General features: G+C 35.4%; 1 protein-coding gene across 2 annotated transcripts in view; it reads left to right on the forward strand.

Moving 5' to 3' along the window:
- PTPN3 (protein tyrosine phosphatase non-receptor type 3) overlaps positions 1–12593 on the forward strand; it is a 239893-nt gene that overhangs the window by 221108 nt on the left and 6192 nt on the right. For both annotated transcript variants that reach the window (XM_051995555.1, XM_051995561.1), the window contains 3 exons: positions 461–589; positions 7404–7549; positions 9232–9367. In XM_051995555.1, the coding sequence (XP_051851515.1) occupies positions 461–589; positions 7404–7549; positions 9232–9367 (411 nt within the window). The remainder of the gene's footprint in view (positions 1–460; positions 590–7403; positions 7550–9231; positions 9368–12593) is intronic.

Raw genomic sequence — 12593 nt, forward strand, 5'->3', positions numbered from 1 at the left:
TAGTGCAGTGTACACTAATGGAATACTCCTGTGGTTGATCATAGAGTCAAAGCTAGATATTGAAACAAATGAGGGGAGATGAATGGGAAAATAGGACTGAGTCAGGAGACATCAGGTCAAATGAATAGATTTAGTATGAGTAGGGAAAGGTAGAAATATAGAAGGTTGTAGTCTTAGGGGAATTTGGGGTTTGGGGATTTTGAAGGTCATGCAATCTCAAGATGGTGAAATCTTGCAATTATTTTCTCTCTCTTATCTGCACTTGAGCCAGTGCTATGCACACAGAAGATAGACATAGATTTTAAAGCTTCAGGAGACAATAATAATTATATAGTCCAATCCCCTCATATTTTGATAAGGATGAAATTTTTTTGGTTCGATGTGCTTTATAATTTGTCAAAAGGATTTGATTCATTTGAAAAATGGATTAAACTAACTCATTCTTTTGTTGTTTTTGTAGACCAAATGTCATCAATACTGGCCCGACCCTCCAGATGTCATGGAATATGGGAACTTTCGTATCAAATGTCTGTCAGAAGTTTGCACAATTGCCTATGTTTTTAGAGAAATGCTGGTCACAAAAATTGAGGTAAAACCGATAGGCCATACAATATGTCTTTTAGTGTAAAAGACAATAATTCAGTGTCTACTCATTTCCTCCTAGTTTATTTGTGACAAGGAATGAATGAATGAATGGTTTTATCTTCTCTACAATAAAATATTGGGCATCTGGAGGGGCAAAGAAGATATAGTGCTGGCCCTAAAGACTCATATTCTTGAGTTCAAATCTATCTCTTTTAACACTTACTAGCTATGTGATCCTTGGCAAGTCACTTCACCCTGTTTATTTCATTTTCCTCAGCTGCAAAATGAATTAGAGAAGGAAATGGCAAACTATTCCAGTATCTTTGCCAAAAAACTCCAGAAGGGGTCACCAGGTGTTAGACATGAGTGAAACAACTAAAGAAAAAAAATTAACAAACTGGTCTTTACTTGAATCTTAAAATAGAATTCTGAGCCTGTATCAGTTTCCTATATATATGTATTTGATAGACAGAGGCTCCAGTATACATCATATAACACTATATACATTTCAGGTATTTCTGAATCAGTAGCCTACTTTATGCAGTGCTTTAAGTATTGATAAACTTATATGTGTGTGTGTGTGTGTGTGTGTGTGTGTGTGTGTGTGTGTGTGTGTATACACACAGATACAGACTTATAAAATCTCAAAAGATTTTATTCTTATAAGTAATTTTTGAGTATATGACTTAAAATCTAGAAATCAGGATTTGAATCCTCCCTCTAACACCTACTCTGTCTAAGTCACTTAACTTCTCCTAACCTCAGTTTTTTCATCTGCAGAATGGGGATAATAATATTTATACTTCCTAACTCAGAGGTTTTCTGTAAGGAAAACACTTTGCATAAATGACCTATTTTTTTGTTTGTTTTTGTTATTGTTTTTGTTTTTTTGTGAGTTTTTGTTATTGTTAAATCACTCCCAGGAGCTCTTTGTTGCCCATCAGTTAGCTATAATACACACCCCACCATTGAGTTAAAAATTCCTAACTCCTGAACTGGAGATACTTAACACACTATCCTGTTCCACATCAAAGGTATCAGATTTGTGGCCCATGGCCCACTCAAGTGCTACCTGAACCAGAAAGAAATGCAATTGGGAAATGTTTAATAAAATATATTTATATATAATAATATAATAATAAAATAAAAATAAAATAAAGAAAAACAGCATTAATATAGATAATGTTTGTGGTTTTCCAAATCAATATGTAGCCTTCTGAGAACTGATCTAGATTAGTGGTCTTAATCTAGTGTCTGGGAAAGCAAAGAGGTCCATAGATAGATTTCAGAGGTTCTATCAACTTGAATAGAAAAAAAAAATCATACTTTTATTTACATTAATCTTTGGTTTTCTTTGTAATCCTACATATTTTATGTTTTGTTTTGTTTTGTTTAAAAAAAATTCTGAGAAGGAGTTCTACAGGCATGCTTAGCCTGCCAAAAGGGAACCAAGGCCAAAAAAAAAAGTTAAGAATGCCCCTGTTCCCAAATAGTCCAATAAAACCTGAATCAACAAGGCAGCCAGGGAATCTGAGACATGTCAAGATATGGCACAGAATAGTGGTCACCCCTGAAAAGTCCCCTAAAGGAGTCTTGTGGCTAGTGCCATGCTTGATAAATCAGTTCACAGAGATACAGGGAATAATTTCTCTGTCCAGCATTACTAGGCAGCAAGATGCAACAAATGCCTGCAGGACAAAAACAAAACAAATAGTAGACTAATGTAAGGTTTGTTGGCTCCTGAAAGAAAATTTTTATTTAAGCTTTTCCATAAAACAAAGTGTATACCACTTTGCATTATTCCACAGAGAAGTGATAGAGCTGTTTAAGTGGAGTAAATTTATTGACATGGAGTAGAGGTTAATTTTTTTCTATCATTATCATTGATTCTAGATTTCAGGGTTCTTTTTAGATTTTTTTCTCTTAAAAATAAAGCACCAGATTAGTAACTTGTTCAAGAGATGACAAGTTAGTTTCTTATAGAGATATAGATTTTCACTGCTTTTTATATTGACTCCTTATATGAGACAACCCAGTTTCATTGAGGAGGCTAAAATTTCCAAGCATTTGAAGGAAGTACAATTAGATCCTAAATAATACTAATAAATTGCTCCCATGAAGTGGTAGCCTTACTTGAATGCAGATAGGGTTACCATAGCATACATGATGATAATTTGAAATGTCATGAATTACATGGCAGTCACTTCACAAGATTTGAAATCTAGCTGTATTTATAATGATCTGTAGAAAATAGAAGATAAAAATTTGACATCTCATCCAGGACTTAGGAAATGATCCTGCTAAAAGAAGTTTAAGTGAGATTTCATCAAGAAGATGCAGGTAGAAGTTCTATTTGATTAAATTATTAGTATGTGCTAGTGTCAACAGATAGGTGTTTTGTTTACAAATTAGGTTGGCATCTTAATCTGTCTAGCAATTAGACGGTGAATCATGCCTGAATAATAATAATCATTGACATTTATAGTTTACAAAACATACATCTAATTCATTTGATTCTCATAAGAACCCTATCAGGTAGATACATATCATTATTATCCCCAGTTTACAGATGAGAAAACTGAGAGATAGGTTAGATAATTTGCCCATAATTATACAACTAATGAGTATTGTTATGGTTTAGTCATTTGCAGTCATGTTCAACTCTGGGACCCTTTTTGAGGGTTTTCTTGACAAAGATACTAGAGTAGTTCACCATTTCCTTCTCTAGCTCTTTTTTTTTTCTCCCCTGAGGTAAATGGGATTAAGTGACATCCCCAAGGTCACACAGCTAGGAAGTGTTAAGTGTCTGATACCAGATTTGAACTCAGATCCTCCTGACTTTAGGGCTAGTGCTTCCAGCTCATTTACAGACAAATAAACTGAGGCAAACAGGGTTACATGTCCAAGGTTATGCAGCTAGAACATGTCTGAGGCTTCCTGATCCTCAACCTAGCACTCTGTTCTACTAGCTCCAGGTTGAGAGTCAAACTCAGGTCCTTTTGTCTCCAGATCCAGGATTCTGTGTACTGTGCCACACATCCTCTTGTTGTTAATCAGGTTTTAAAGCCTTGTAGCTGTTTGAATGACATTACTTAAAGACTGTTGATTAATGGATTGCTGTCAACTTGGAAAAAGATCTCTAGCATTATTCCTCACTGGTCTGTCATCTGCAAATTTAATAAGCATTGTTTATCAGATGTGCAGGTGACACAGAGCAGAAAGGGATAGCTGGTATGTTGGATGGCACAATTAGGATTTGGAAAGATCCTACTGAGACGAAATTCACAAAATTAAATTTAATAAAGGATAACAATACGTCCTGTACTTATCCACCGCATGTAGGGAGAGGAAGCAATAAACTGGGAAATGAGCGCTTCAAGAAATAGCATTTGGCAAGTTCACCCCACGGGTCTGGTTAGACTATTTAAATATGAGTTGCAGCAGTGGTAAGCAAATTGTTTTCTGAAACAGCAGAATAATCTAAGTGGAAAGAGGTTTTTCTTCCTTTTATTTGAGTTTTCCATCTTTGATACCCCATCTACAATGTGAACTCTTTGAGGCAGAGACCATGTTTTTCCTTTCTTTGTATCAAAGTGCTTTATACAATGTCTGGCACATAATAAAGCCTCAGGAAATGCTTGTTGGCAGATTGATTGCCTGAAAGGATACCCAGCAGGTATGATTTGAATTATGTGTCTACCTTGAAGGGCCATTGTATAAGTACCATTTGTCTTATCTTTTGGAGCCACATAAGTAATCACTGATGTGCTATTTGCTTTTGTCTTGTAAGACTGGAAAGAGGGGACACATGAGTCAAAAGTAACTAATGTGAAAAAGATCTGAGGGTTTAAACATTTATGTAATACGCGTTTATATAAGTTGTGCCAGACATTATGCAAAGTGCTTTTTATAAATATTAAATCATTTGATCATATGGTGCATTACAAGCTCAGTACACATCAACAATGTGGTAGTGGGGGAGATAAATGTTCAGTCATTTCCAGTCATGTCCGACTCTTCATGAGCCCATTTGGGATTTTCTTGGCAAAGATACTGGAATGATTTGCCATTTCCTTCTCCAGCTTATTTTACAGATGAGGAAACTGAGGCAAGCAGGGTGAAATGACTTGCCCAGGGTCACATAACTAGTCAGTATCTGGGACTGGACTTGAATTCAGTTCTTTCTAATTTCAGATCCAGTTCTCTCTGCAGTGCATATGCTAGCTGCCCTTTTCAGTGGTATGATGACCAAAAAGAATCTTAGACTCTATTAGTGAAATCATAGTGTTCATAATGAGAGAGAAAAGTCATACTCTAGCCTACCCTGGTTAAACCGTAATTGGGGTAGTATTTTCAGGTCTTCAGTTCATGTTTTAAAAAGGACTTTACAAGTAAGAGTGATAAATCAGCAAGATGATGAAACCATGCCGTGCAAGGATCATCAGGTAAAGGAACTCTGGAAAACGTCTTCTAAGAAAAGACTTAGACATGATAGTCTCTAAGTATTCAAAGGGTATGGCAATAATGTAGGGAGGCAATGTGGTATGGTAAAAGGAGCATGGGACTTGGAGGACCTGGATTCAAATTATAGCTGTGACACTTCCTTGCTATGAATGGTATGACTTAAATACTCTGAGTCTGAATTTATAAGTGAATAAATGAATGAATGATCGAATGAATGAAATGCAAAGGACTTATTAAACACTTATTCTGTGCCAAACATCCAAGTGCTGGAAATAAAAATAGAATTTAAAAATGAGATAGTTCTTTCTTTTATTAAAAAATATTTTATTTAAAAAAAAAAACAATTAAAAAAGGAAAACAAAATAAAACAAAACAAAACATTATGTGCCCAGCAGAACATCAGGGAAGATTCAAAATGTATAACAATAAATTATCAGGTCAAGAAAGGATATATAACAGAAGAAGAAATTATATTCATGAGTATCCATCTTTTCTTTATTTCCTTGTAGATTGTTCTTTTTGTTCTCTGCTGTGCCCTTTTTTATTTTATTCTTTTTCTCCCCTTTCATCCCACCTACCTCCCCCAAGCAGACTATAAACAAGGATAGATAGTTCCTTCTCTTAAAGATTTAGTATTCTAACTGAAGGAGACAAAAGATATTCAGATTAGAGACAAGTAGAAAGATCCAAGAATCCTTAGAGTCACCAGCAGGTTAGATGACATAAAGGAGAGCTCATCCTGCCACTTAACCCTTTTAGATTTGGAGAACTTTAGGACTCACTGCCAAGGTGGGTAGTAAAGCCTGATAGCCTTCATATTACTGGAAGTTTTATAATTGGTAATTCCCAACTCATTCAGATGATAAGAACAGCCATGTCACTCTTCCCTCCAGGCTGACCCTGATGACACTGCAGCCCAGTTGGTTGTTGGGTGAGAGATGAAGGGAAAGCAAAGAAGGGCAGAATCTTCTATCAGCTCTTATATGTAAATTATAATTTATGTTATATATATTTGTTGTATATTATTTATATAATACTATATATTATGTGCATATAACATAAAAATAATATTCATAATTTAGGTACACTATAAAATTATCTCCCTCATTAGGGCGGATAAGTAACATAGCACACTAGGCTTGGAGTCAGAAAGAGTTTCAATCTGACCTCAAAACACTTAAGTGGCTAGGTGATTGTACTTAATCTCAGTCTACCTCACTTTCTTCATCTGTCAAATAGGAATAATAATAGTACCTACTTGTCAGTTTGGTGGGGATAAAATGAGATGTGTGTAAAGCAGTTAGCACAGTGTGTGGAACATAGTAGGCATTTAGTTGCTTGTTTCCTTCTTTGTTTTTCTTTTTGTGAGGAAAGTGCTTGATGAACACTAAATGCAGAAGTATCTCAGCTGACCACTCAGTGTTGCAAATCTTAGGTCTTCCTTCATTTAGTTGATTTAACCCAAAATGTCATTTCTGTGCTCATTCCTACAAAGGCAGAAGTGCCTAAAATGGTCTCCTTTTCCTTCTCCAAATAGTACCCCTGCAGGAGGTTATCTTATCTCTTCCATGAATCTATTGCTGCCCTTCTCATTAGTCTAATGCTAATAACCTAGGACTTCACTCTACCATTTCATGCATGCTCAATTGGGGCCCCAAATCATATTGGAAGCAGGTGACTATGACTTCTTTCTCTACATCACCCATAGAGACTAGGGACTTCACCTAGGTAAAGTTTAATGGCTAATCACAACTATTGAAATTAAATGTTATAGATAGGGACACTTTCTAACAAGCTTAAATGGGCATCTTGGAAACTTCTACTCATTTCTCTTAATTCTGTCTTCTGGGGCCAAACAGAGCAAGTAGAATCCCTCTTCCATATGCAAATCTTCAAATATTTGAAGCCAGTTCTCAAGTTCTGAATCCAAACCTTTCTTATTAATGAACTCTCAAGTCCAGTCCACATAACTCCCAGGTGAGGAATTAGGACCACCAAAGCAAGTTGGTATCTTCTTTGAAGTTTATAATCTTAGAAGGTTGCCTAGAACCCTGAGAGATTAAGTGATTTACCCATAATCATACATAGCTAGAAAGTATCAGAGCCAATACATGAAACTAGGTTTTCTTGGGTTCAAGGTTAGCTGTCTGTCTACTATATCATGGTGACTCCATTTGGAAGACCTGTGAAAAATGCTGAGAAACATTTCATGGTGTAGTGGATGGAGGACTAACCTTAGAATTGAAAAGGTCTGGATTCAGGTCTTGCTTCTGACATAGACTACCTATGTCATTATAGATAAGCCACTTAATCTGTCTAGAGTCTGAAGTAAAGTACTTCTTTTTCTACCACAGACAGGGGAAGAACACATGGTTACTCATCTTCAGTATGTTGCTTGGCCTGATCATGGGGTTCCTGAGGATTCATCAGACTTTTTGGAATTTGTAACCTATATGAGGGCAATGAGAGTGGAAAATGAACCCATCTTAGTTCACTGCAGGTATGTAGTTCAAGGTAAAGTTGTTGATTGTACATGTGTAACATATCAAATTGCTTGCTTTCTTGAGAAAGGGGATCACCAAATTAAATGAAAAGAAAAGATAAATTTGTATTAACATGAAAGTGGGTGGGTAGGGAAAGGAAAAGTCTATAGGCTAATATTCAATTTATATTGTAACTCTTGAATTCTACAGTCACGTATTTTTTTAACCTTCTATACCTAGTAACTCTTCAATACTTAACAAGAATAGTGAACTGGTCCCATTCTAGAGAACAATTTGAAACTATGCCCAAAAGGCTATAAAGCGGTGCATACTTTTTGACTCAGCTAATGCAACTTTAAGATGGTATCTCAAAGAAATTTTTAAAAAGGAAAAAAACAAACAAACAAACAAAAGAAATAAAAAAGGAAAAGGACCTATATGAACAAGAATAATTCTAGTAACCACCATTTTTTGTGGTGGCAAAAAATTGGAAATCAGAAAACTGCTCATCATTTGGGAAATGGCTAAGTAAGTTATGGCATATGATTGTAATGAGTTACTGTTGTGCTATAAGAAATGAAGTGGTTTTAGAAAAAGATGGCAAAATACAATATGAACTGATGTAAAGTGAAGTGAGAAGAACAGGAAATCATTGTGCACAGCAGCAGTGTTGTAATGGTGATCAACTGTGACAGGCTTGGTTACTCTGATCAATACAATGATTCAAGATAATCCCCAAAGATTCATGATAAAAAAATGCCAGAGTTTTCCAAAAAGAGAACCGATGAACTCTAAGTGCAAATTGAAGGATGTTTTCTCACTTTATTTTTCTTGCTTTTTAAAAAAATGTATGGCTACCTTAGAAATGTTTTGTATGATTTGACATGTATATTTGATATCATATTGCTTGCTTTCTCGATGGGCATGGGAGAGTGTGGAAGGAAGGGAAAGAATTTGGAACTCAAAATTTAAAAAGAAAAGGATGCTAAAAATAAATGATGAATTAAAATATGAAAAAAAAAAAACTTAAGATTTAGAAGACTGTAAAACACAGAATCTTGTGATTCATGTGAAAGCATAAGGATCATTAGATGGAAAATAAAAATATCCCCTAGCATGATTTCCCATCATGAAAAAAGATCTGGGTTGTCAAGTCGTAAATCTAATGCACAGTTACATTGTGAGGAACTGAGAGCATATTTACCTATTTTACAAAAGACAAATTAAAACCATTAAAATGTTCATCTTTAATGATCATTTTTTAAGTCAAAATATTCCAATGGAAGCTCTTTACTCCAATTTAATAAATTGGAATATTTACTTTTAAAAAAACATAAATTTTAAGATCAGTTTTTATGGTTTAAATTTTATTAGAATTTGCATCAATTAGATGTTGCCTACATAATATATAAAATTAGAGTTTCCAAATAACTGGAAACACCCACATTGGGTATATGCTATGAATAAATACTAGAGTTTCTCATGGACTTTCACAATGGAAAGGAACCCAAAGAACCATTTAGTCTAAATTGAATATGAAAAGGAATCCATTATACACCATGCCCTCCTGATTCCCAAGGATTGTTTTTTTTTTTTCCCTTCTAGAATGATATACCATCTAAACTATGACATTCCAAGTGATTTCAAGTCCAAACCCGTCTTTCTAATGTGCTATTGCATTCCTTGTTCCATTTTTCAGTGCTGGAATAGGTCGAACTGGTGTGTTGGTCACTATGGAAACAGCCATGTGTTTAATTGAAAGAAGCCAGCCTGTTTATCCATTGGATATTATCCGAAAAATGAGAGACCAGCGTGCTATGATGGTGCAGACATCAGTGAGTTGGAATACTAATCTAATTCCAGATCATGTAGAATCCTTGATAAAATATTTTCACACCAAATGTTTGTTAAGTTAAAATCTTTGTAAAATATTCATTTTATTTGCTATCTTCAAAGATAATTAACAGTCTTGGTGTCTTATTCAGTTTACTTAGATTGTACCTACCAGTTTAATTTCTGTAGCTAAATGCATTATCTTCTTTAAGCATTCAAGTGAGATGTGAATTCACTGCATTTATTGGATGAGCATTTATTAATTGTTGACTGTGTGTATTTCCACTTTCTTATATATTCTGCCCTCCACCAGAGATATGATCCGTAGTTGGAATGAAAACTCTATTACTCTCTTTTAATACATTCCCTCATCCCCAGGGCAGCCACAGTATCCCTCTTCATAGTGTTTTCCTAACTTATTTCAAGGTCAGACCTTGCCTAAGTAGAAAATGCTATACCTCTGGGAGTAAATTTGGCTACCTCTTGTTCCTATAAAATACCAAGACCATTTTAGCTCATTCAAAACTATTTTGCCTGCTCCAGTGAAAAGACTCAGAAACTATGATCTTTAAAAGACTTAGCACACATACATACATACAGACCCACTTAACTATCTACCTTTTTTTTTGGGTAGGACAGTACAGGAAGGAATAAACTTAACTATTTCTTTAGTCTAATGGTTATTCACTTGAGCCTGCAATTAAACATAATTGCCTTCCGGTTCCATTTATAATTGTACTTCTGTGATAAAGACAGCTTAGAATATTGGCTTCTCTACCAAGTATTTGAATCATATTTATCAGTGTTTTGTTGTTAATAGATGAATATATTTATGAAGTAACTGAAATGAAAAGAGAACAGAGAAAAGAAGGGGATGTTGTTCCTATAATGTTGTTCTTGGAGCTCATATATGGTACTATATTTTTTAAACAGACAAATGGAAGCTTCTATGAATAGAACATAGTGACGTGACTGTCCTGATAAAATGAGAGTGAAGAGAGAATACTTGAAATCACTTTAAATTTCTCTATTTTAAAATCTCTTCAAATGTTATTGTCACATATTTTGTTCTGGAAAATAAGTTTCTTCAGAAATCATTTCTACAGTGTGAGTTTTGCATCTCTGAAGGAATGTCTGTCTTATCCTTGGTGGACTCATCTGGAGAATGAGAAGTTTGAAATAGGAGATCTCTAAGGTCCCTGCTTAGCTATGACATTCCCCATGACCTTATAACACAAAATCTCTTGATGAAGCAAGTTGAAGGCAACTTAAAGTTGCAGATTACTAGTGAGTAATATTAGGAATTCAAGCTCTTCAACACTGCATTCTTCCTGTTGGATGAACAGGAGGTGTAACCCTCCTGTTCTAATTATGAGCATCCAACAAGAAGTAAATAGGTCCACATGCACTCAATAGAATGCCCTCTGGCTTATTGACAGTAAACAATGTTACTTAACATGAAGGACCTAGAACACAGGAGGGAGAAAGCAAGAGAAAGCTAGATGTGCTCATTCCTCTCCCTTAGATAGTTAACCTCTTCCTTAGGGGGTTAACCTCTGACCAATCAGAATCAGCATCAGGAATCTCTGATCTAGGGTGTCTTATTCTGGCCACCTGCCACCTCATAGCCAAAGTGAATCATTACAATGCTGAAACTTCTCATGCTTTCACAGTAAAATGGAATCATGTTCACCAGGGAATTCCCTGCCTATTAGGAACTGCCTATTTGAAGTTGAGTTCAGGCAGCTTTTGACCAGCTCTTGTGCTCCCAGGAAAGCAAGGTAAAGGGACCTAATCTCTGTGGTTAACATGGGGGAACTAAGGAATTGGTCTGACCTAGTCAGATTGCCAGGATTATTAACTATAGACAACTGGTTCAGATTAGATTAAGTAGTCGGAGCTTATATTTTTGAGGCTCTTCCAGCCTTTCTTCTCCAGGACAACATCAGGGAAAGCAAGTAGTAACTAATTTGAAAACAGGTTGTATCCTGAGATTTTTTTTCCTTCAGATTTCATAGCTAATGCTGGCTAATGCAGGGAATGAAGTACTACACCTAGAATCAGGAATATCTGATTTCACTTACTAGTTGTATGTTCCTAGACAAGACATTCAGCTTCTTTTCCCTTCTTTCTCATCAGTAAATGGGAATGATAACAGCATCTCTCTTCAGGGATGTTGATGATAAAGTGAGATAAAAATTGTAAAACACTTAACACTGTGCCTAACACATGGTGCTAGATAAATGTTATTAGCTATTTTTTTCATTTCTCAAGTTGTTTTTCCAATGTCTATAGAAATGTGAGTGCTCACTGAATTTTCTCACATTCACTACACAAGCAGGGTTTTTTTTTCCTTCTAAATGGACTATTCTGAATGTTCAGAGGTTTTTTCCTTCCCCTAAGTGGAGGTGGGGGGAGATGGGGGAAAAACCTTGTAACAAATATGCTAACAAACACAACAAATTTGTAACAAGCAAATAAGTAAAAAGCACAACAAATTCTCCCTTTGATCCTGTCCAATAATGCATCTAGTACTACTATACCCAGAGTTCATCATCTCTTTTGTCAAGGGTTAGTTTACAGCCTTCATCCTATGGAATTGTGGTTCATTGTTACTTTAATCCAAGTTCTAAGATATTTTCTAAAGCTTGTCATTAAAAATCCAAAATTTATATAGCAATCTCATGGATCCAGTAGACTTTTGTGGACTGGCTTGTAAACTTAATATTATGTCTTTGAGAAAAGATATTCTTATTTAAGAATTCAAAAATATGAAGACATGTATTACCAGAGAGGAATATTATTAACCTGAAAGAGAAGAGAGAAATTCCCCTCTTGGCTGCATTTCACTGACCCTGAAAGAGGGAAATACTCCTCTTAACTGCAGTAATTTCATCTATTCTGGCTAAGATGTGATTGCTTGCAAAATAAAGACTTCATCTTCATCTGTAACTGCTGCCATCATTCTTCTGCAAGAGATTCTTGTCAGTGTATTTTCCACCTCAGGAATGGATAATATTCCCTGTTATTTCAGTAGCTACCTACTTCTCTGGGGAGTAAGCTCTGTGCCCCTAGAATATAAATCTAGCCAGCTCAGCCCATGTGTAACCAGTGTTCATTCAACTAGCAAACATCTGCTATCTGCAGTGTTGTGCCTGAGTTCTGGAAAAGTTATTAAGCATAGATGTTTATAGGTTCAGTTTCCTTGGGAGCCAGAGGAACAAGATA

This window comes from Antechinus flavipes, chromosome 1, assembly GCF_016432865.1.
Source record: "Antechinus flavipes isolate AdamAnt ecotype Samford, QLD, Australia chromosome 1, AdamAnt_v2, whole genome shotgun sequence".
NCBI lineage: Eukaryota > Metazoa > Chordata > Mammalia > Dasyuromorphia > Dasyuridae > Antechinus > Antechinus flavipes.